The sequence below is a fragment of the Mastigoproctus giganteus genome, chromosome 9, assembly GCF_048544385.1.
Source record: "Mastigoproctus giganteus isolate SK-2022 chromosome 9, ASM4854438v1, whole genome shotgun sequence".
Taxonomy (NCBI): domain Eukaryota; kingdom Metazoa; phylum Arthropoda; class Arachnida; order Uropygi; family Thelyphonidae; genus Mastigoproctus; species Mastigoproctus giganteus.
In genome coordinates, this window is record NC_143583.1 from 41,120,562 (window position 1) to 41,146,934 (window position 26,373).

At 36.0% G+C, this 26,373-nt stretch overlaps 1 protein-coding gene across 1 annotated transcript in view; it reads right to left on the reverse strand.

Moving 5' to 3' along the window:
* Nucleotides 1-26,373, reverse strand: part of LOC150080165 (eukaryotic translation initiation factor 3 subunit F-like) — a 46,381-nt gene extending 20,008 nt beyond the window's left edge. The window contains exons 1-4 of the mRNA XM_090381079.1: nucleotides 26,221-26,373; nucleotides 11,002-11,072; nucleotides 4,989-5,068; nucleotides 675-812 (exon numbers count right to left, since the gene is read on the reverse strand). Coding sequence (XP_090237205.1) covers nucleotides 675-812; nucleotides 4,989-5,068; nucleotides 11,002-11,072; nucleotides 26,221-26,329 — 398 coding nt within the window. The 5' untranslated portion in view covers nucleotides 26,330-26,373. The remainder of the gene's footprint in view (nucleotides 1-674; nucleotides 813-4,988; nucleotides 5,069-11,001; nucleotides 11,073-26,220) is intronic.

Sequence of the window (26,373 nt, forward strand, 5' to 3'; positions counted from 1 at the left end):
TCTGAATATTCTCTCACATTCAAAGCAATGCTTACAAGGAATTGTCAAAATGCCAAGTATAACTTGGGACGAGTAGTTATATTTCAATCTTCCTTCTGCACTTGGCAGCTCTCCAATGCAAGCACCACATTTACAGTTTTTTTTTAAAAAATACTATAGTTTTGGCACCTTGATACCAAAACTGTAGTATTAGGCAATGGTGTACATTTTAAATAAATAGCAATATACTTCTCCACTGGAGTAGTGCCTCCACAATATGACATTGATGCACTTGGTAGCAAACAGTTTGCTTGATGTTATGAACAAATTAATGATATGCTCTACTTGTACAATCCCAATAAATGAAATGTAGCATTGTACAGACAGGATAAGTGATTCTTGTTGGATTACTTTCAAAAATATTACTTTAAAAATATTACATGGCAAGCTGAAATTTAAATACAAAGCCAATGGTTTCCTAAAAATGTCAACTTTACTTACATATTAGTATTACCGGGCTTTTCAGTGCCAAATTAGTTTCAACTTTTTATCATTTGTGCTTTAACGAGTGGTTCTTACTAATATACCTAGTATGGCATCCCACATAAAATTACTTATTCATACTGACATACACAAATGAGGATTAAAAAAAAAAAAAAAAAGGAAAAAAAGGGACCTCAGAAACAAGACACTACCTGGTATAAGCCTTAAAGTTAATACAGCCTTCTGAAAGTGTTGTATCTACTGTAAGATGAATTGGATTATTAGCTTCTCGGCAGTAGTAATCGTGAATTAGTACAGAATGCTCTGTCACCTCACTTCCTGTAGCATACCTAATATAGGAATAAAACAAGTATTAATTTAAATGAATCTAAGGAAACTTTTTTCCCTTTATTTCTGATGTAAGCATTTCAGAAGTAGTGTTAGAATCGAAATATCATTACATTAAAATCATCAAACTGTGGCATGATATGCAGAAAAAGGTGAAAATCTATCAGCAAGTAATTTATTAATGCAAAATAGCACAACTAGAATTTCAAGTAAATGCAAGAATAGCCTGTATGAGTGGTGCACACATCTATTGTGTAGTCTCTTGATATAATTCTAAACAGCTTGGTTACAAAATCTTGTGATACCAAGAGACTAGCAAAATAAGAAATAGTATGCTTCTCTAAAAGGATACGTCTGTTGATAACATAAAGATTTTTCACACAAAAGAAAAAATAAAACATAATGCAGGTATAACAAACATTAATTCTATCAGTGTAAAGTGCAGCATACTAAGTTCGAAATTTAATCCCCCTCCCCCACTTTAAGTTAGTCTGAAGGTAGGATTCTATAGAGAACCAAAATTCCTCACTATTTTCATATGAATGTGATATCATGTACTAGGTATAAGTGCTTTGAAACCTCAGTGGGTATAGCAAATCAAGTTAATTTTCATCATTAAATGAGGTATCAATGTTCCCTTTAAATTAATTTAATTTTAATAAGAAACTAAGTTTTTTGCATCTAACTTCAGTTTCTTATTGTTTCAGTTTCAGTCTCAGTTTCAGTTTCTTATTGAAATTAAATTAATTTAAAGGGGACATTGATACCACATTTAATGATGAAAATTAACTGTTGAAACAGAAGAAATTTTGGAAGCTATCTCTACTGTTGAGGTAGAAAAGACTATGAAAAATATCAAGTGTAGAAAGGTGGTCAAGTGGTGAATGTAGGTCAAGTAACATTGAAATGTTAAAATTTGGTTATAAAATAGCATTACAACAGTTACATTACATTATTCAACTATAGAGCAGTTTCACTCCTTAGCATATAAGATGAAACCTATCCAAATAACTTAGAGAAGAGTCTCTAAGGTAGTCTCTAACTTCACAGGTGCCCAGTCTCCAGATGCTGCAATTTGCAGCAACTGGAGACTAGGCACATGCAACATGATCCTACTGAGATGTATAAGGCCTTGAATGGTTTCAGCAGACTCAATGCTGATAGGATTCTTCCTCTTGCTCAGAGTACGAACCCAAGGGGGGGGGGCATATACTGAAATTGAGGACAGTTGTAGAGTGGATGTGCGGAGGTTTATCTTTAGCCAGCAGGTAACTGATTGCTGGAACAAACTTCCATTTGTCGCTGTGGAAGTTGATAGCTTAAATAAATTCAAGGAAGGACTGGACAAACTTTTGGAGCAAATGGATGGGCAAAACAGGTTTTTTTGCTGATGCTATATAAGCTTGCTTTCTTACATCATATGCCTCTACTAATGCTAAGAGTCTTATTTTTAAATACAAGTTGGGGAAGAACAATAAGGTTTTTACCTAAAGAGGAGACACTAAGTCAAAATCTGCAATAAGACAAATTATAGAAAAGCCATAGGAACATAACAAAAACCTGTATTTAGGATTTGTTGACGTTGAAAAAAAAAATCATGTGACAAAGTAACCAGAAATCTGCCCTTTCAAATTTGATAAATAATAAATAAATAAAAAAATTAAGCATTGTAAAGCTCATAGATAGTTTGGTATAAGAATTGGAAACAAAAAAAAAAAAAAAAAAGTTAAGTTGTTGTTATTTGGTTTTTAGCAGCATTAGCAACTAAGGCCATATTGCTCCGGGGATATGCGGTTGTCATTCCCTGGCCTTTCCGCATCTTCCGTATTTGGTGGTCACAGGCTCAAACCCTAGTGTAATCAAGAAGCGTGTGCTATGCACTGCTGCTCCTGCCCACCTGGCTACGGAGGGGCCCAAAAAAAAAGTTACAGAAACAAGGAAGTTTTAAAATATAGACTAAACCAAAAACCTGGAATAAATTAGTAATTCTGTATATCTAAGAATGGTCTTCAGATATCTAATCTTCCAACCTTAATTAAGATCAATGATTAGAAATGTTAATAAACAAAAGAATAAGTAAATCAGAAAGTGTATTAAGAAGTTTGGAGAAATTAGTCAAAAGAAAGTTTTAAGAAAAAAAATAATGAAACTAACAGATGTAAGCAATTACAGTCATATTACAACTGAGGAAATAAGAAAATCTTATAAATGAAGGAGTCATAGCTTATATACAGTGTGAACCATAACAGCACTTGACCTGCATTAAATAAACACTGGCCAAAAAAATATGAACTTTTATTCAGTATTGAATTGGGCTGCCTTTGTTTCAAATAACAGCAAGTGTGCAATGGAGCATGGATTCTATAAGGTGTTTTGGTGCATTTTAGTCTAATTGTAACAATTCTTCCAGCAAAATATTATGCAGCTGCAACAGAATTGAAGGAAGAGGACTTCTTTGCCGAATGGCTTTCTTCAACAAATCACACACATTCTCAATAGGATAGCGTTCAGGTGAATGTGAGGGTTCAGGGAAGATGGTGGAAATATGTGTCATGTTCTACGAACCATTCTTGCAAGATATGCTGTTGCATTGTTATCCATAAAGTGGCCATCAGCTTTGAGATAAAAGTGTAACATTCCAGGGTGCAGTAGATGTGACACAAAATTCAGGTACTCCCTGGATGACATTCGACCCTCGACTGGTACAACAGATAAAATCCGTGCCAATAAAATATTCCCCATACCACAATGCCACTTTCAGATGCCAGGGTGGTCTTAACAAGTCAAGCAGGGTCCATCACTTCATGAGGTTCTTACCCCACTCTCTGCCTACTATCAGTGCAAAACAAAGTGTATTGTGATTTGTCTGACCAGATAACTTTCTTCCATTGCTCCTCTGTCACAATCACGACATTCTCAGCACCACTGAGATTTTTCTGTTTTTCGCTGAAACAGGTTGCTTCCAAACAGACAGGCAACTGCAAATACACAATTTCTTCAATTCCCTGTACCTGGTATTGGTTGAAACAGGGCAGTTTTGGGCTTGGTTGAATTCAGATATTACTTGCTACACGCTGAATGTCTTGTTTCCACAGTCCTCCTTACAATATAATAGCTTTGATTTGAAGTATTGTTTTCCCAGTCATATTTACGCCTTTGTGTTGTGGAAGAATTGCTTGCTTTCCAGTCATTAAAAGCCTTTGAGATGGATGCTTTTGAGAAACCAGTTGTGTCTTTTGTTTTGTGAATCATGGCTGCTAAATGCGCACTCATGATAACACCTTTTTCAAAGTCTGATAGATCACAGGTTCTCTCCATTCTGGCTTCAGATTACTGCAGTCAAACAGTCTGTGCAGTCTTTAAAGTCAACATGTCATCACCCATGTCACAGTTTTCTCTGCATCTATTTGCATTTCTTCTGTCTATGACTGTCTTAATACAAAAGTTTGCATTTTTTTGTGCATGTAGAAACTAGTTATTTAATGCACTGGGCTTGATAACGCATTCCACTAATGAATGCCAGCAATAAGATTAGCACAACTTTTTAGCTTCTGCTAATCTTGTCGGACCACACAATTTTCTTCCACTGCTCCACTGTCACAATCATATTCTCAGCTTTCTGCTTTTAGTTTCTTTCTAAAACTTTTTAATTTGTTTTAGTAATTTCATTATATTTATTCAGTTTTTCATATCACTTATATTATCAAGCACAGTGTTATATTTTTATTTAATGCAGAATAAGCATTCATTCTTATAAATAAAAAAAAAAAATTTTTAATTAAAAATTTGGAAAATAATGAATCCAAGGTAAGCAAATTCTAGAGATTAGTCATTTAAAATTAGCAATTTTTAGTGATTTTAGAGATTACTTATTTAAAAATGCAAACCCATTTGGCATGGCACAGAGGCCAGACCAAATGATCAACATCTATACTGGATTAGCTGTGTAAACCAACCAGCACTACTCAAGAATGGTAGGTACAAGTCTAAGATTCCAGAATGATTGATTTTCACCATTATAGTGATGATGTGTATATTAACTGGGTGTAACAGATTTGGATGATATCTTTTGTTATGTGTACCAAATATTTATGCATGGATACTAATAATAAACATTTTATAACAAAGAAAAATTCGAAGTTCTGCAATCATTCTTACTTGAGCTGGCAATAACTTACCATCCAACCACAACTTCAGTTGGATTTACTTTCTTATGAAGTTCATTCATATTCCTTGCAAATTCCAGATCAAATGCTACCTGTAAAAAATATATATATATATGTTTAATATTAAAATAATGCTAAAACTAACATTATGAAATAACGTTTGCAAAGTAATCAACTAATTTGCAAACAGCATGCCAGAAGTTATTCATAAATTGAGAACATTTTTAATGTACATATGTTTAGATGATAGGAAAAGTTCTATGGTAGGAAGATGAATGCCATAATTTTATTTTACATTTCTTTTATGGTATCACTGATGCACTGTTTATTTAATGCATACATTGCACTTTATTATATATATATTAAACAGCATATGTAGCACAGTGAGAAAACAGTGGTAAATACTGTTTGCAATGAGAGAAAAGTTGACACAACTGTTGATTAAGCTGTCATTTGAAATCCAACATGGTCTGGTCCCAAGATTTCCAAGCCTTAAGAATTTTTACTATATTTGTTTATTCTAAATTACTTTTTTGAAACTTCCTGGTTGCTCTAATGATGTGCATTATGTATGTACTCCATTTACAGTACACTGAAATGAGATCTCAAATAAATTTTTTAAAAGCATTCACAAAAGCACAAAGCTCACTGAAATAGCACTCTGCAGCTGGTGCTTTAGAAAATTGCTAGATTTGTAAAATAAATAAATTCAGAAAGGATAAAAATAATAAAATAAAAAATTAAATAGAATAAAGAAGGATTTCATCCACTAGAGCCTTGCCCTATCAGGAATAAAACAGATGCATGAGGCAACAACTCCTGGACTCAAAACAGTGATCCCTCTCCCATGACCACAAAAACAAAGTACAATATCCCCATCCTTAGACTACTATTAATATTTTAATAATTAAAATCCTACCTCTAGTATAATGAACCCATCAACAACTCATTGTTAACCCTCACCTTGACCAGGGCCTTACAGAGCATACACCAATGCATAAAAAACATTCTTAACAAGTAGCAGCCCCTCTACAACACTGGAATTAAAATCCTCCAAAAAGGGAGTACAATCTGACCCAGTTCTTGACTTGGTACATGCCACCACTAAATTTAAATAATAGATAACTACTCCAACCACTAAGCCTCTTAGAAAGAACCTCCTCAGCAGCTGAATAGAAGGCATACTACAAAAACTTGAAAAAAGACTATAACCTACAAATCAGCATATCTGATAAAGGTAGTTGCTTTGTTATATCAGACAAAGAGGTACAGAACAGCAAAATAATTTAAAAATTTTTAAATTAAAAGAAATTTTTCTTTTAATTTAAAAGAAAAATTAAACAATTTCTAAAGAGACTCCTTAATTAAAAGAAAACTGATGATACAACATTTAAAAAAATGAACCCCAACAAATTCAGAATTTTCACCAATGTCAAGACACATAAACAAGACTTTCTGGCGAGACTGGTCATCTGTAGCAGGCAGCACCCAGGATGCAACTTAGCTAAATGGCTGGGGTGTACTTTCATCTGTTATCCTCCCCCAACTCTACATCAGTAAAGAACATGATCAAATTTTATCAACAAAATCTAGCATAATCGGTTTCAGGTGAGGTTTTACCAGTAAGCTTTGACACAGGATTAATATTTACTAGCATCCTCCCTCCCTCCCCTTCCTAAAGCCATCAACTCCCTCAATCAACAAATTACACAAACAATTACAAACTCTCCCCCAACTCCCTTGAAATTAATAACTTAAAAGAGGCTCTTAATTTGACTATTGGGTAAATCTATTTTTCCTTTAGTAGTAGGTTCTTTGAACAAAAAAGAACATTAGTATGGGGAACCTTCCCTTTCTAACTGAAATCTGGATGGGGGATCTGGAATATCTAGGGATTGTTTAACCTCCCCCCCCCACAAATTATGGCTGTGATTTGTGAATGATATTTTCTTAATTTGGAACCACAGTGAAAAAAAGCTCAACTCTTTCTAAGAACACATCAACAATCCATTTGCAATTATTAAATTAGCTATTGAAAGAGAAACAAAACTTTCCCTTTTCAATATAAATATCTGCATTGAAAATTTGACACTACTAGTTTTAAACTTTCAATCTAATCACCCCATGATGATCAAAATAAGGATAATAAAGATTCTGAGCACCCACGAGTGCTCAGAATCTTCACAACAGCATACAGAAAGCACTTGATAACAAAAAGCACATACTATACTATAACTGATATCCAGCAGATGTGGTTAAAAACCTATTAAATGGATGAAACCTCTATGATTCCTCCCAGGTTGATAATCCCTCAGACTCAATTCATATTCCCCTTTTATCCCTGGATAAAAGGGGAATATGAAAAGAAAAAAAAAAAAAAAAAAAAAAGATAACATCAGGTTTAAGGGTACAGAAACCTATGACAAATTCTTAATATCTCCCTTCCCCCCCCTCAAGTAATAAAAGAAGTAATTGATAAATGGCTGCAGCATTTACTACATAGGACAAATGCTTTGGAAGCTCCAAATAAGAATAGACAAGCACCTGCAACTCATGACGTGAGAAAACATCACTGAAAGTGACATAGCATATCACACTATTTCCAAGGGTCAAACGTTGAATGCTGCTTACCATCAAAAGGTGGCGAGCAGCATTCTAAAGAGGAGTACTTTCTAGAAACCTTTCACGGAAAGATTATAATAAAATAGTTAACAAGAACGTTGGTAGAATCACTATCACGCCCAGTAGAGCTGCGACCCTATGTGCCACTAGTAGGTGAAATAAAATTTGCTGCCCTAAATACTGAACACTAATAAACATTAAACAATCAGAAAGCAACGTCAAAAAAAAAAAAATTGTGGCCCCTCCTGAACTGCCACCCATAGGCAACACCTATCTTGCATACCCACTTGCTGCAGTCCTGATCACACATCCTGGATAACTCTCAACAAAGAAAAAAAAACAGAACCAGCAGCAAACAGCACAAGCAACAATCAATTCAATAACACTAGGCAAAACCACAGCCAACAGCTCGCATGCTACAGTATCAGCACTTCAGACTACGGCATTAAGATTTCAATCATGCCCAAACTCGCTGTACCCTCCATCGATCAACACATCTTGCTATAAAAAGAAGCCAACATCTCTAAAGACACCCCCCCCTGCTGTCCAATCAGACCACCTGATCTTTTTGTCTCAGACTTCTCATTCCTGGATAGTAGTAGTGGCATGTGATGCAAGAAAGCAAGTGTATGAGCTTATGCAGCATCAGCCAAAAAAAAAAAAAAAATCACACCATTCCCTCCAAATGCCTGTCCAGTTCCTCCTTCAATTTACTTAACCTATCAACTTCCACAACGACAGATGGAAGTTTGTTCCAGCAATTAACCACCCGCTGGCTAAAGGCAAATTTCCGAACATCTATTCTACATCTGTCTTTTCTTAATTTGAATTTATGCCCCTTAGGTTCGTAATCTGAACAAGTGGAAGAATCCCATCAAAATTCAGCATGCTCAACCCATTCAAGGCCTTATACACCTCAATCAGATCACCGCGCAGGTGCCTAGTCTCCAGCCACTGCAATTTGCAGAACTTAAGCCTCTCATGGTAAGAGGAACCCTTCATTCCCCTCACCAATTTTGTTGCCCTTCTCTGTACACGTTTAAGCAAATTTACATCCTTCCTAAAATGAGGCCTCCAGACTTGTACGCAGTACTCAAGCCGTGGCCTGACCATTGCCTTATACAGAGGGACAATCACCTCCTTTCCTCTGCTAGCAAAATTCCTATATATCATTGACAAAACCCCATGAACTGCCCTGGCAGCCTGCCTGCATTGCTCAGAAAACTTCATATCTGACTGCACAATTACTCCCAGGTCTTTTTCATTTTCTACCACCTTAAGTGTAGTACCACACAGCTGGTACGTTTCTCTGGGGTTACTTCTACCCATGTGCAGTAGTTTGCATTTGTCAAGGTTAAACTTCAGTTGCCACTTCTTAGCCCATCTGCCCAAATTTTGTAGATCCTGTTGCAGTAGCACACTGCCATTAGTGTCATTAACAACCCTTCCAACCTTTGTATCATCTGCAAACTTTGACACTAAGCCTGATATACCTTCATCAATATCATTGGTAAATATACAAAACAACAGTGGACCCAACACCGAACCCTGTGGGACTACGCTAATAACATTAATCCACGAAGAGCAGCAACCATTGATTACCACCCTGTCTTCTGCACTCAACCATCCTTTTATCCATTGTAGCAACTTACCCTTAATGCCATACCTCTCCAATTTGAACAGCAGTCTTCCATGTGCAACAGTGTCAAAAGCTTTCCTGAAATCCAAATATATGATATCAAAATTATTTTTTGCATCCAGTTCCTTTGTAACAGCATCATAATATCCTATCAAATTTGTCAGACAAGACTTTCCCTTAACAAACCCATGCTGTGTCTGAATTATTGCTGCAGTCTTGTCTAGATGATCCTGCAATGCATCTTTAACCAGTGACTCCATTATTTTACCCGGATCAGAAGTTAAACTAACTGGTCTGTAATTACTCGTGTCACCCTTCATTCCCCCCCTTTGTGAATTGGGGATACATTTGCACATCTTGAGTCTGTGGGGACCTCCCCTGAGTCCAAGGATGCTCTCATAATTATGGCTAAGGGTTTGCCTAGTTGGTTTGCCACCTCCTCTAATATAACTGGATAAATCCCATCCACCCCAGGTGCCTTTCTGATGTTTACTTTTAACAATTTCTCCTCCACTTTGCTCTCAGTTATTACAAAATCATTAAGCACCCTGCTACAATTTGATAACCTTCTGCCATTTTCGAACCTTAACATCTCCTCATGTGTATGTAGATGCAAAATACTCATTCAGTTTGTTTGCCATCTGAGCAGGATCATCAACAGTCGAACCATCAATATCAAGTGGGCCAATCAGATTCATCCCCTTCCTTTTAGAGTTTATATAAGTAAAGAAATCCTTGTTGTTTTTCTTAGCATCCTTTGCCAAAGGTCTCTCGTAATCTGCCTTCACCTGCCTAATCTCCTTTGTGACCTGATTACAGACTAGCTTATATCTGCCATAGGCTTCTGAGTCGCTTGATAATTTATATGCATCCCATGCATTTTTCTTCTCTGTCACGAGTCTCATTAGTTCATTTGATAACAATTTAAGCCTGAACCTCGAACAATATTTCTTAGTAGGTATGAAACTTTTAGTAGCTTCCATGATTAATTTATTGCCTTAGCTTCATTATGTCAGGAAAATGTGAAATTGAAGACTATTTATAATTTCACCAGAATGTAGCCTCTAATTATATTCTTATACTTTATGATTTTAGTTTTGATAGAATTTCAATCATCTGGAATTTGTGGTAGATGCTTATATTATGCTTATACAAAACAGTGGTGTTTTCATTAAAACAAAATTCAATGAACTTGCACAATCCATTATATTACAAAAAAACACATAAGCTCAACATACAGAAAATAGAACATATATTTTAAAACAAAGTTCTATTCTTTCATTTATACTTCTATGTACACCATCAAAATTTACTGACAAGTTTAGTAGCATTGGCTGTGATAAACAGGATTAAATAAAAGCGAAGTGCAATATACTAATATTATACTTGTGTTGTTCTATGATAGATAAGACAATACGGATATCACAGTTTCATTTCAAAATTTGAAAAGGGTCAGACCCTAAGGCTGCCAGATTTCAGAATTTGTACTGTATTTTTCTATTTATTTTAAATGTGTTTATTTTCTGAAAGTTCTTGGTTGTAATAATAATGTGTTGCATGATAATATCAGGAAAATCATCTATGCTGAATATTAACAAATAAAATTTATGATTCTCTTACCAAAATGTTTCATTTTTTATTTCATTATTTTTCAGTCTATTATTTCTTTAGCACAAATAAAAAAAACTGCTACAGCAAAATAAAAACAACAAAAATAGCTATTTTTACCATAAAATTTCACATTATAATAAAACAAACGATTACCTCATCTCCAAATTCTGTATGCGGCACACAAAAACAGTTAGTAACTTCAACAGCTCCCTTCTCATACACACCTAAAAAAGTGCATGAATGAAGTTCCAAACAAATTCATTATTCTATTGTACCATTTTATTCTGTTTGTTATTATACTGTTTCTTTTTTATATGAGAGTTCTTTAAGCAAATATAAAAATGGTTTTAATAATTTAAATAAAAAATGAAAGTTTATGAATAATAAATTGTGAGTAATCTGATTATTAGAAATTACAATTTTCTACAACTTTATGTGCATTTATACTTTCATTAGGCAGATAATCCATGGAAAGGGGTTATCTGCATAATGAAAGTATAAATGAGGTTATCTGCATAGTAAATGAATAATCATACAGGGCATAAAATGATAAATTCTAATTCCAAACATAAATAGAAATCTGATTTTTGCATGTTTGTTTTATTTGCTATCAATCTGATGAATTGTCCTGTAATGTGTCTTCATGAAATAAACATACAAGAATATATCTGTCCCCTCCACAAAGACTGGCATGTTACAACTGAACTTTCTCAATGAACAAAAATAGCCAACAATAAATTTATATTCCAAAAAAATCTTACTCTAATACCATTAATTATCAGTTTTGGTAACACTGTACTGGTATTGACTGCCACCAACACAACCATGCCATCTATGAATGACAATGACACTAGTGCAACATTATAGGAGTGCAGAGGTATTTCAATTGCATTAGTTGAAATCAAATCAAATTTCATAAGCTTTAACTCCATACAGTACTTGGCTGTTCAATTAGACAAAAAAACATTATTCAGTTTGGCAAACATTTACTAATAGAGACTACCCATCAGCTGATGAGAAGTCAGTGAGCATTGAACATGGTGGGTTTGGTCTCTTCGGTTTCAGAGAATTATTTCTCATCTCATGACTATCCCCTCTTTCCTACCTTCAAACTTCAAGCTTTTGACTACTCTCTATCAGAGGTCTTTTTGAGATGGAGTTTTTTTATCCCAAAATTAAAACAAATGTCGTGACAGAATCTGAGATTTTTAAAATGTACAGTGGACTCGCCTATTCTAGAGATACCACATAAAAAGATACAGTGGATTCCAGTTACTTGGGCCACCAGTTAATCGGAGCAGCTGTTTATTTGGGGCAAATCTTAAAAAACAGAACCCAATCGAGAAAATAGCCAGGATTTACTTTGCTTAATTGCCGTTTAATCGGGGCAGGAAACCGCAGCACTGGAGATTACCCTATGACTGTCTCCGACCAAACCACGTGGTACGGTCGGCTTTCTGGAGGTCACAACCATAAAACAATAAAAACAAATTAGCAGTCGCCTGTTTATTGGGCTTTTCTGTTAGTGGAATCTATCATAAATTGATAGTAAGCTCGATCTTATTGAATTTGCGATAATACCAGCAGCTGGAATTCTGTGGGTTATTATGGTAAAATGAGTTTACACTTCCATGGAATCTTCAATCATATAAAAAAAAATAATTTTCTCTTCATTCCTATTTTTAAAGCTTCGTAACTTTTATTCTGTTCTCATTTATACGTATCATGTTACATGCAATTTGTGTGCGCCATGTTCTTTGTTATTGATTGCTTATCTTTTTACTGTTTTAAATTTTAACCCCCACCCACAAATGTCAGTGAACAGAAATGTCAACTAGTTAGTATGTACATATTATAGTATGTATTAATTATTCCAATTATCACATATCATTTAATTTTTTAATTGGTAAGGTAATAAAGGGTAAATTTGTGCTTAATATACTTTACTTTTATAGCCTGTGGATAATAATTCCTCCTATTTTCACTAATTAGAATCGCTGTTTAATAGAATTAAAATTCAATTCACAAACATGATCACGACTGGCACTTTTTTTTTTTTTTTTTTTATGAAAACCCCAAACACGAAAGGCATCAAAACCTATAGTACTCGGTACTGTGCATGGGTTGAAGGAGAAATATGGGGGGAGGGGGATGCCGGAAACTTTGCTCTAGAGACGAAACATGGGTTTCACCACTTCAAGCCTCCAATAAGCAAAGTGGTGGTATTTCACCGGTTGATGAAAGTCATCTACCACCTACCGAACTACACATCGTACAGTGAATGGTACTTTACTATGGTGAGTCCACTGTAACATGATTTGATTGGACAGTGAACCAATTGTGAAGCAGGAGTCCATTGTATTTTTAACTATTTATGTGAAACTTGGGATAATTGGGGCAGCAGCTTAATCGGGCCAAAATGCACTAGTCCCGATGTGTCCCAAATAAAAGAAATCAACTGTATTATTAACTTAGGCAGAACCTGGATAATAGTATTTGTCTCTAAGTTGAAAACAGCCAAAGCCTTAGAGCCAAGGACTCTGTGCTTGGGCTTTAGTGAGAGCAGTCTCTCTGATCAAAACACAGGTCATGCACATGAATTTCAATTATATTTCAACTACTGCATTGAATCTGCAATCCTATAGTACTATACTGCACAAGGAAAACATGGCCCAATACCAGGAGTTAAAGGTAAACATAACAGTTATGTTTTTAAATAGAAGTTTTAATTCCATGTACTGCTTGGTTGTTGACTTAAACAAAACATATCATTCTCAGTTTGGCACACACTTGCTAATAGCAACCACCTGCCAGCTGATGAGAAGTCAGTAAGATTTGAAACAGCTGTCCTAACAGTGTCAGCTTTTTAAATGAATATGCCTCATCTATTCTGGTGATATTATACAATTTAAAAAGATATTAGCAACTTATGCAGAATGTGGACAACATAATATTTGTCTCTAAGTTGAACATAAGCCCAAGCCTTTCCCCGGTCCAACTTTACTAACAGTAAGGTAATTTTCCTTATATAGAGAGACAATCACCTCCTTTTACCTGCTAGCAAAATTCCTATATATATCATTGACAAAACCCCATGACCTGCCCTGGCAGCCTGTCTGCATTGCTCAGAAAACCAATCAAGTGATTTTAATATTCACAACTCCAGCTGGTTTCCGTTTTCTAGTCATACAGACCCAGCTGGTCGAGATGTTGAGGCTCTTGCAATTACTAATTACCCTGCATAGGCGTCTACGTAGCCAGGTGGGAAGGAGCAGCAGTGCATAGCACACACTTCTTGATTAGACCGGGATTCGAGCCCATCACCACCAAATACGGAGGATGCGGAAAGGTCAAGGGAATGACTACAGCATATTCCCGGAGCAATATGGCCTTAGTTACTAATGCTCCTAAAAACCAAATAACAAACCTTGCATAGATTATTCACTTATCTACCAGAATACCAGACAATCTTAACAATACAGCCAACACGCTTGATCTTTTTTTCAAACAACCCTTCTAAGTACATGGTAGAAGTGAGTGATCCTCTAGGCACCTCAGATCACAAATTGGTGATAGTCTCTTCTTCAATGGAGCCTTTCTCTCAAGGCCATTCCTAACCTTGTGTTGTTCGGCATTACAAGAATGCAAAAGGGGATGATCTGCATGATTCTTTTCTTTGGTCGGATTACTGTTTCAAAACTTCTGATGTAAACATTTGCTAAAATCACTGACGTGATTTTTCTTCTAATCGTTCTTTTTAGAAATTATTCTAAAATCATGTCAGCGAAATTATTCCACACTCAACCTTAAAATTTTGTTCTTTATCTAAACCTTGGTTTTCCAATAAATGTGCTTAGGCTGTTCAAGAGAAGAATGTTGCATATTGTAATTGGCTAGTATCATAATCTCCAGGTTAATTTTCTGTCTACACCAAAGTTGGCAACAATTGTAAAGCAGTTATTAATCAGTCCAACTAGATTTAGAATAGGCTAAGAGTAGAAAACTTGCTTCTTATCCAAATGATAGCCAAGCATTCTGGTCTCTTGGCAAAGCTAATTGATTAATGGAGAAGAGACCATTACTTTAGAAAGAGTAATTTCAATGGGTCAATAATTGGATGAGAGGGATTTGTCACCCTTTTTAGGAACTGGCTGGATACGAACAACTTTCCAAGCAGGGGAAACACCTTTGGAATAAGAAAGTGCAAAAAAAAGGAACATAGAACAGGTTAAGTTCGGGACCTGGAGCTTTCTTAGCATCAAGGTTGTTGTTCAAAATCCTCACATCCTTTTGATGAAAGACCATAGGAGGCACTGAATGGAATGTACTGAGAATGTACCTATTTTTCTTCCAACTCATGTATTAATGAAATTGGTAAACCACCTCCAACCATTCTCAGTACATTCCATTCAGTGCCTCCTATGGTCTTTTGTCAAAAGGATGTGAGGATTTTGAACAACAACCTTGATGCTAAGAAAGCTCCAGGTCCTGAACTTAACCTGTTCTATGTTCCTTTTTTGCACTTTCTTATTCCAAAGGTGTTTCCCCTGCTTGGAAAGTTGCTCATATCCAGCCAGTTCCTAAAAAGGGTGACAAATCCCTCCCATCCAATTATCGACCCATTAAAATTACTCTTTCTAAAGTAATGGTCTCTTCTCCATTAATCAATTACCCGCCAACTCTTAAACTATCTAGAAACTTTCCACCTGATCAACAATTACCAGTATGGAGTCCATATGTTGATCCACTGGTGATATTCGAGATTAGGTTACCCATCTTTGGATAAATTCAATGGAAAAGTGTGATGAAACTCAAGCAGCTGCTCTTGATATTTCAAAGGCCTTTGATTCATATTTGGTATAAAGGTCTTCTAAATAAGCATCCATCTAATGGTTTGCCAACTGTTTTTTGTAATTGGGTATCCAGTTTTCTCTCTGGCCACTCACTGTGGGCGATAATAGACGGCTCTGTCTTCTAACTTCTGCGCTAATGCTGGTGTTCCACAAGGTTCAGTTCTTTCTTCCACTCTTTTCCTCTTTTATATTAATAACCTTCTTCCATTGACTGGAAATACTATCCATAGTTTTGATGATGACAGCACGTTGCATTCCAGTTTCAGAAAACTTGCTCTACTCATACAGCTTCAACTTCTCAAATATCCACTACCAATCCTTAAAGGCTGATCTCCAGGTAACTTTCCAGTAGTGCAATGATAGCTTTGTCCCCCCCCCAATGGGACATAGATTCAAACTGAGGAAAGACAAAGGGGTGCACTTATGAAAAAAGGCTTGTTCTGCAAGTTGCAGCATCTGGAGACTAGGCACCTGTGAGGTGATCTGATTGAGGTATATAAGGCCTTGATTGGTTTGAGCAGGCTCACTGCTGACGGGATACTTCCGCTTGCTCGGACTAAGAACCTGAGGGGGTATAGATTCAAACTGAGGAAAGCAAGTTATAGAACAGATGTGTGAAAGTTTGCCTTTAGTCAACAGGTAGTTGATTGCTGGAACACACTTCCATCTGTTTTTGTGGAAGTTGACAGCTTAAATAAATTTAAGGTAGAACTAGACACACATTTGGAGTGACTGGGTGGGTGAAATGGGAAAAGTTTTTTTTTTTTTTTTTGGCTGATACTGTATAAGCTTGCATTCTTGCATCATATGCCTCATCTAATGCTAATGCTAACTTAGATGATTTCAATCCTACTAAAACTCAGTCCTGTCTTATATCTCACAAAAAGAATTCTCCTGCTCCTATGCTTATCTACATTCCTCTGGGTTTAATATCATTGATAAATATACAAAACAGTGGGCCCAACACAGAACTGGGTGGGACTCCACTAAGAGCAGCATCCATTGATTACTACACTCTGTCTTCTCCCACTCAACCATCCTTTTATCCATTGTATATCAACTTACCCTTAATTCCATACCTCTCCAATTTGTACAGTAGTCTCCCATGTGCAACAGTGTCAAAAGCTTTCCTGAAATCCACGTATATGATATCAAAATTATTTTTGATATATTATTTTTTGCATTCAGATCCTTTGTAACCACATCATAGTATCCAATCAAATTTGTCAGACAAGACTTTCCCTTAACAAACCCATGCTATGTCTGAATTATTACTACAGTCTTGTCTCGATGATCCTGCAATGCATCTTTAACCAGTGACTCCATTATTTTACCCGGAACAGAAGTTAAACTAACTAGTCTGTAATTACTTGTCACCCTTTGATCCCCTTTGTGAAATGGGGATACATTTACACATCTCCAGTCCGTGGGGACTCCCCCTGAATCCAAGGATACCCTCATACTTATGGTTAAGGGTTTGCTTAGTTCCTTTGTCACCTCCTTTAATATAACTGGATAGATCCCATCCACCCCAGGAGCCTTTCTTATGTTTAACTTCAACAATTTCAACGATTTCAACTAACCATTAAGCACCCTGTTACAGTTTGATAAACCTCTGGCATTTTCCTCCCTTAATAACTCCTCATGTATGAATGTAGAATGCAAAATATTCATTCAGTTTGTTAGTCGTCTGAGCAGAATCATCACTAATCGAACCAACAATATCAATTGGACCAATCTAATTCATCCCCTTCCTTTTAGAGTTTATATAATAAATAAAGAAGTCCTTGCTGTTTTTCTTAGCATCCTTTGTCAAAGGTTTCTCGTAATCTGCCTTCGCTTGCCTAACCTCCTTTTGACTTGATTACAGACTAGCTTATTTCCACCATATCCTTCTGTGTTGCCTGATAATTTATATGCATCCCATGCATTTTTCTTCTCTGCCACAAGTCTCATTAGTTCATTTGACAACCATTTAGGCCTAAAAAAGGGGTTATTCACAAACTACCAGAGAATATTACAGAAATCTTTTGAAAAAGTTACACGATACTTTGAAGGCAAAAAAGTGTGGAATGTTAACTAATGGTGTCCGTCTTCTGTCAGACAATGCACCGGCTCACATGGCCATTGCCACCACCAACTTTGTTGCCAAGTGCAGCTTCAAACTACTGCAGACACACCCTATTCTCCTGACCTAGCACCATCCGAATTCTTGTTTTGAGAAATGAAGTAACCATTGTGTGTATGCCACTTTGATTCATCTCAAGAAATCATCAATGAAGTGAAATCTTGGTTTCAAGCAAAAAATGCAGACTTTTATGATCAAGGCATTAAACAACTGATCTACAGACAGGGAAAATGGGTTACTATACATGGCGAGTACATAGAAAAGGATTAAAGTTCATGTGAAGTTTCATCTTTCTAGGGCTATTATTTCTAGGTAGGGGTACGAACTTTTTGATACCCCCTCGTACAGTATATAAATGTTCATGCATAAACTAGTTTGAATTCTGGTCTCTTGGCAAAGCTTGGCAAAACAGTGATAAAAAAATATTTTAATTCACAATGAATAGTTTGTCTTCATGCAATAATTTTTCAGGCACTATGCAAACCTGAAAGATTTTCATAGAGCATGTACTTTTGATATTCACTCAGGATAAAGATAGCAGCACTCAAATTTTGCTGCAGCCAACCAAATTTGAAATAAATTTTTTAAAAAATTTTAAATTTAAGTAAATAATAGTGTATATGCATGTGCACACACACACACACACACACACACACACACACACACACACACACACACACATAATTAGGTAAAAGTGCAGTATCATGTATACTGGCTCCACCTACTTAGTGGGCAGAACCACAGTGCTATATGTGCTGTTTCTTGCTTCGTGCTGTTTCATAGTTTTTATTTGTGTTTTTTTCTTGTGTTTGTTACCAAGAGTATTTTCAGATTAATGGAGATTGTAGAGGATAACAATTCATGTGTACGATATGTATGAATATTGAAATCTTAATTTCTATCTTTGTATGTAGCCTGGCATTACTTTTTTTGTGCTATGGATATTTTCGCAGTAATTGAAACTGTCGAGGATAATAATGTGTATGTTATATGGTTTGTTTTGTTTTTTTTTGTATTATCAAGTATTTACAAGAAAGGAAGTTAATTTCTGCTGGGAAAAAATGCAGAGGTTGCAATGAAAATTGCAGTATGATCCAAGTGAAGACAAAATTAGCTGGCGATGTGTGGCCTACAAGTCTCAGGCCCTGTGGAAGGGTGCAAGATTTCGGCCACCAAATTTCTGATGCTGTTATATTTTTGTTGTGCAGAAGTAGCTGTAATGGCTGTGGCAGATTTTGCCTCAGTAACTAAATATACAACTGTCAATTACTACCAGTACTTCTGAGATGTATGCTTGCAGAAGCTACTGACTGAGCCAATTCAGCTCAGAAGTCCCGGTGAAGTGGTGCAGGTTGATGAATTTCTTATGCAAAAAAGCAGAATACGATAGAGGAAGATTTCCAAAAATAAAGTGATGGGTTTTGGAACTTATGATGCGAATCGAAAAATGAGATTTGTCTGCATGGTCGACAGGAGAGATTCTGAAACTGCTGCCTATAATTGAAAAAAATAGTTGCTACTGGCTGCATTATAGTTTTCAATGAATGGGTGGCATATTCATGAATCCCAAATATACCTAATATAAATTAGGTTCATGAGACCATAAATCACAGTTGCAACTTCAGAAATCCTGTCACCAGCTACCACACCAATAATATAGAAAATTATTGGAAAAGAGTCAAATTAGTTTTCAAAAAATGAACGGAACTAATGATGGCATGACTGCCAGCAATCTGGATTATTTCATGCAGAAGGAGAGCTTCGGCACTACCTTCCATGGTAGATACAGTAATATGCTTTGCATACTGCACAATGATATCCATGTTAATGGGTTAACCCATCACTGTGCAATATGTTTGTATCTCCTTTTGTATTTTTTATATGTATTTTTTTATCTCAATATATATTTTTACATGTTTATATATGTATGAATTTTTTTCTAGATGGCTGGCAGCCATACATGCAACACTAGTCCCATTCGTTTTTTTGTAAACTTTTAATATGTATTGTATGTATAATATGTATTTTATGTAATTTTATGTATTGTACATACATATGATTTTTATATTTTCTTTTTCTGTCAGTTTTGTAAATTTTTTTTGTACATAGTTTTGTATTTTTTGTTTATGCATTTCTGTATTTTGTATTTTTTTCTGTAGTTCTGTATTCAGTTCAGTTTTTTTTGTCCGTTTTGTCATTTTTTTGCATATGGTTGTGTGTTTTTTAATGAAATAATGAAAATCATTTGCGTGAATTCCTGTTGTGTGTGTATATGTATTTATATAACTTTTAAGTACCTAACGTCATAGCTACAACCTAATAGAACCCAGTGATGGAGCTAAGCTAACTAACTTTTAACTAAATAACGCCATAACTATAGCCTAGTGCATTATTGGCCATCATAGAATGCAGTGACCAAGCGAAGCTGTAGTCTCTAGTGCATGACCCAATCAAGAAGCAGGTTCAGCAACACGTATAGTGCCATGGCTCTGCCCATTAAGCAGGCGGAGCCAGTATGTATGACAGTGCACTCTTACTCGTAATTATATTTTTTTTTGGCTATACTCCATTTTATGGGTACACCTTGTCACTGTGCTGTGGGCGTGGCCGAAGAATGGAGTGATTGCCCAGTCGAGTTCTGTGATTGGCTGATTACTGTGAATGCATAATTTTCTTTTCTGACTGCAAATACGCTTCTGATTTTAGTGGTAAATAAGAAATTATCATTAGCTTTGTTTCGTCATGTTGTTTAATCGTTATTTTGCTATCGGTTATTGTGTTATTTAATGTTGTGTTGTTTAATCATTATTGTGCTATTGTAATTAGAGGTTTAGTCATCACCAGCATGCTGTTCTCGGATATTTTTCTCTGGGGTGAGTTTATTCAGTATTCAAGTAGTTTTTTGATTATTTGATTGCTTTTACAGTTATTGTATTAGTTGTTAGTGTAAGATTCTCTTGATAGTAGTGAGGGGCTGGAGACAGCCACCCCCACAGAAGCAGGGATCTGGAGAGAAAAAAAAAAAAAAGAAGCTTTTTTTTGCATTTTTGTAGACATGCATGAGCAATTCTCGTTGTTAATGCACTCGAAATTATCTAGTAATGTATGGGCAAGAAGTATCAGTAGTTGAGTCTGGTGATAATTTTTGCTACTTGTTTTTAAAATTTTACATTTATAATTTACCTATTTTTTGTTCCCTACTGCCGTTTCTTTTTCTTCATTTCAGCTCCAACATTGTGATGCCATGTGACATCCACCTGTAACATGTCAGCGAGGGGGAAGAGGAAAAAAGCTGTGATTCGGAGGTGCCTTCACCTGTTCATCACTGCCTTCCTCTCTTTCTCGCTGAAGTACAGAGGTGTACCCATAAAATGGAGTTTACTTTTTTTTTATTTTAAAAAATATTTTTGAAAAAAAAATTAAGCAATTTATACACATAACAAGCAAATATATATGTGCATTTGCATATTTAAAATTTCATGTATTTAAAAAACTGGATGATAGATGTGTCTAACAGTTTCATCTTTATATTTTATGCCTGCAACTATTTATTTATTTTTTTCTGGAAGAATTAATATTTTTTGTTTCCTTAAAAGTAGGTTTACATTAAATATTTTATTTTTTATTTTTAAATAAAAAAATTTAAATATTTAATAAATTTTAAATAATTTCTTTAAATTTTTAAAGATTTCATTTTTTATTAAAAAATTACATACAATATTCCAATCTATTAAGAAAACCTGAAATGGAATTACTATGGGAGTCGGCTCTCAGTAGCTTCTATAGAAGGAATGCTGTCACTATGTTTAATGAAGAATATTAGGTAATCCTTCGGTATAGTGTCTTGGTCACGGTTACCTCGCAAGTCACCATAAGTTTCAACCTGTCATCAATCGTATTCTGATGGAACAGTTCCAACTTGTCAGTCACCAAACCTGTAATTCTGATGGAGCATGCACAGCGCTCGCTGAATTAAAAATAATGAAAAATAAGGTCTTTCGGTAATTTTTTTTAGATACTTTTAATCTTTCGGAAAGAATTTGGTAATTTTCTACATTATCAGTAATTGTATACTTTTAGCGCATTTAAAGCATCATGGATACTTTGAACACATTTAACGCATAAAAAAACAATTTCCTGACTATATAAGAATTTGATTATAAAAATAATAAAAGTAGTTAATTATAAAAACAATAATGGAAATAGGTAATTATTATTAATTTTTAATTAATTATAACAATGACATTTTGTATCACCTAAAAATAATGACTATATTTTGTAATTATTTGTATATATGGCACATTGCAGTGTTACCAATTAACGTGTAAGACACTTGCCTTTCAATCATAAGGTCCTTGTCTTTCTGTGGGCGACACTTATTTTTCTGTAATAAGGTCTTTCTGCGGGAAAAAGTACTTATAATCTAGAATATAGAATGGAGCGGTATACCCGTTAAATTTAAATACAAAGAGACACTTGTTAGTGTGTGTAATCTCTTGCACTGAAGAGATAACACACACTGAAGACAACCTTCAAAATCCACCTGATATACTGAGGAAATTCGGTATAGTCAGTTCTGTACATTGTGGCATGGTGGTATAGTGTTTGGATAAGATGCTAAGGTGTATCCTGTACCCTTGGGATGAATACAGAACCTCTGTAAAAGCTAGAAAAGTGTCGTGTGTTGTATGTGTAGTTTTGTGTTGAGTTCCGATTTGGCTTCTTGGCTGCAGAGCCCCTAGTGAGACTCCGCACACCACCACCACTGGGAGATAAGCCAGGTTGTCCTCAGTATTCTGGCTGGCTGCTCTCCATCAGGAATCGCCTGAGCTTCCTGAGGAAGAACAAAAAAAAAAAAAAAAAGCATTAGTTAAGGAGGAGAAGCATTTGGATGGCCCTGGTGCAACATCCAGGAAGTGGCCGTTGCACCAGATTGTTTTTATAATTACCTACTTTTATTATTTTTATAATCAAATTCTTATATGGTCAGGAAATTGTTTTTTATTCTTTCTGAAAACGTGCTGAAATAGCTATTTTCCCAGAATACAGATAAGAGAGAAAACAAATATATTACTGAGAGTACATAGTTCACTCTCAGTATATAGACTGGCAGATATAGTAAGCATTGCACATGCTCCGTGACAATTCCCAGCATATAGACCAGCAGATATAGTGTGCATCATGCATGCTCAGTCAAGTCAGAGATGATAGTAACTTGCGATCTGGCCGCGATGCGTTAAATGTGTTAAAAGTATACAATTACTGAAAATGTAGACAATACCAAATTCTTTCTGAAAACAGATTAAACACATATAAAAAATTACTGAAAGATCTTATTTTTCGTTATTTTAAATTCAGCGAGTGCTGCATATGCTCTGTCAGAATTACAGGTTTGGTGACAAGTGTTCCAGGTTGGAGCTGATGGTGACTTGCAAGGTAACCATGACCATGATGCTATACTGGAGGATTACCGAATATTAGTATCATTAATGTATGCGATGCACACAGTAATAATAATTTCACCTATGAACAAGTGGATTGCGTCCGACATTAAGTGACAGCGATTTTCAGCCACATAATTTTGCTTTGCCATGGGAAACTGAACATCACGGATGGGGATACCCTGGCTTGTGAGTCAGTAGGAATAGTAGTAGTGATAAAAGAAGCAAGAAAGCAAAGTTACAGCATCAGCAAAAAATAAAAAGCAACACTTCCTATTTCACATGTCCATCCCCTATAACAGTTTATCTAGTTCTTCCTTGAATTTATTCAAAACTACTAACACTTCTACAACACCAAATGTGAGTTTGCTGCAATAATCAATCGCCCACCACCAAATACGGAGGATGCAGAAAGGTCAGGGAATGACCACCACATATTACCGGAGCAATATGGCCTTAGTTGCTAATGCTCCTAAAAAACAAAAAAACAAACAGAAAAAAAAAAAAAAAAAAACATCAATCGCCCTCTGGCTGAATTCAAATTTCCACACATCCAATCTGGACCCCCTCGAGTGCACAGGCTGAGCAAAATGAAGGAATAAATCAACATTGAGTTTACTCAATCCATTGAAGGACTTAAACTCTTCAATCAGATCTGCTCACAACAGGTTCCTAGTCTTTAGATTTGTAATTCGCAAAACTGAAAGCCATTCCTGGTAGGATTGTCCCCTTTTTGCTTCCCACACCAATCTTGTTGCCCTTCTCGGTACCCATTCCAGCAGATCCACATCCTTCCTAAAATGAGGCTTCCGAACTTGTATGCGGTACTCAAGATGTGCTCTACCCATTGCCATGTACAATGGGATCATCATCGTATCCCTGCTGGCAAAATTCCTGCATATCAAAACCCCATGGGCTGACTTGGAGGCCTGTCTACACTTCTCAGAGAACTTAGTATCTGGCTGAACAATCATCCCCAGATCTTTTTCATTCTCCATTACCGTGAGTGTGGTACTACACAGTTGGTACATTCATCTGAAATTACTGCTACTTATATAAAGCACCTTGCAATTGTCAATATTAAACTTAGTTGCCACTTCTCAGCCCATCAGCCTAACTAATTCGTATATATCGTGTTGCTGCAGCATACCGTGATTAACTACCCTTCCAACCTTTGTAGTCTTGGATGAAATCAAAATGATTATACGTATCCGACTAAGAAGTATATTGTAAATTGTGATATTTAAATACATATTCGACAAATATGTATTTAAATACATAAACATAAGAAAAGCCCCTGGGGTGGATGGGATCTATCCAGTTATATTAAAGGAGGCGGCAAAGCAACTAAGCAAACCGTTACCATAATTATGAGAGCATCCTTGGACTCAGGGGAGGTTCCCACGGACTGGAGATGTGCAAATGTATCCCCAATTCACAAAGGGGGATCGAAGCGTGACACGGGTAATTACAGACCAGTTAGTTTAACTTCCGTTCCAGGTAAAATAATGGAGTTGCTGGTTCAAGATGCATTGCAGGATCATCTAGACAAGACTGTAGCAATAATTCAGACACAGCATGGGTTTGTTAAGGGAAAGTCTTGCCTGACAAATTTGATAGGATATTATGATGTGGTTACAAAGGAACTGGATGCAAAAAATAATTTTGATATCATATATTTGGATTTCAGGAAAGCTTTTGACACTGTTGCGCATGGAAGACTATTGTACAAATTGGAGCAGAATGGTATTAAGGGTAAGTTGCTACAATGGATAAAAGGATGGTTAAGTGGGAGAAGACAGAGGGTAGTAATCAATGGGTGCTGCTCTTCTTGGACTAATGTTATTAGTGGAGTTCCACAGGGTTCGGTCCACTGTTGCTTTGTATATTTATCAATGATATTGATAAAGGTATATCAGGCTTAGTGTCGAAGTTTGCAGATGATACAAAGGTTGGCAGGGTTGTTAATGACAGTAATGGCAGTGTGCTACTGCAATAGGATCTAGATAATTTGGGCAGATGGGCTAAGAAGTGGCAACTGATGTTTAACCTTGACAAATGCAAAGTACTGCATATGGGTAGAAGTAACGTACCAGAGAAACGTACCAACTGTGTGGTACTACACTTAAGGTGGTAGAAAATGAAAAAGACCTGGGAGTAATTGTGCAGGCAGATATGAAGTTTTCTGAGCAATGCAGACAGGCTGCCAGGGCAGGTCATGGGGTTTTGTCAATGATATATAGGAATTTTGCTAGCAGGGAAAAGGAGGTGATTATCCCTCTGTATAAGGCAATGGTCAGGCCACGCCTTGAGTACTGCATACAGGTCCGGAGGCCTCATTTTAGGAAGGATGTAGATTTACTTGAGCGTGTACAGAGAAGGGCAACAAGATTGGTGAGGGGAATGAAGGGATCCTCTTACCAAGAGAGGCTTAAGTTCTGCAAATTGCAGTGGCTGGAGACTAGGCACCTGCATGGTAATCTGATTGAGGTGTATAAGGCCTTGAATGGGTTGAGCACGCTGAATTCTGATGGGATCCTTCCACTTGTTCAGATTACGAACCTAAGGGGGCATAAATTCAAATTAAGAAAAGATAGAAGTAGATTAGATGTGCGGAAATTTGCCTTTAGCCAGCAGGTGGTTAATTGCTGGAACAAACTTCCATCTGTCGTTGTGGAAGTTGATAGGTTGAATAAATTTAAGGAGGAACTGAACAGGCATTTGGAGGGAATGGTGTGATTTTTTTTTTTTTTTTTTTTTGGCTGATGCTGCATAAGCTCATACATTTGCTTTCTTGCATCACATGCCACTACTACTACAATACTGATGATTTAATATCCATGATAGTAAACATACCGTACTGGTCAGAAATCAAAAAACAAAAGCAATGTTTACAAAAAAACAGTATGAACAAACACAGTAATAGTTTATTTATGAGACAGACACCTACCTAAAAGAGTCCCAACAACACGACCAGTATCATCATTTCTTCTTTCGTAAGAATCAATAATACTAAACAATACGACAGGATGAACCTTGACAGTAACATGTGGAGCCATGTTTAAAACACAAGCACAATTAACCAAAATTATTATTGCCCATA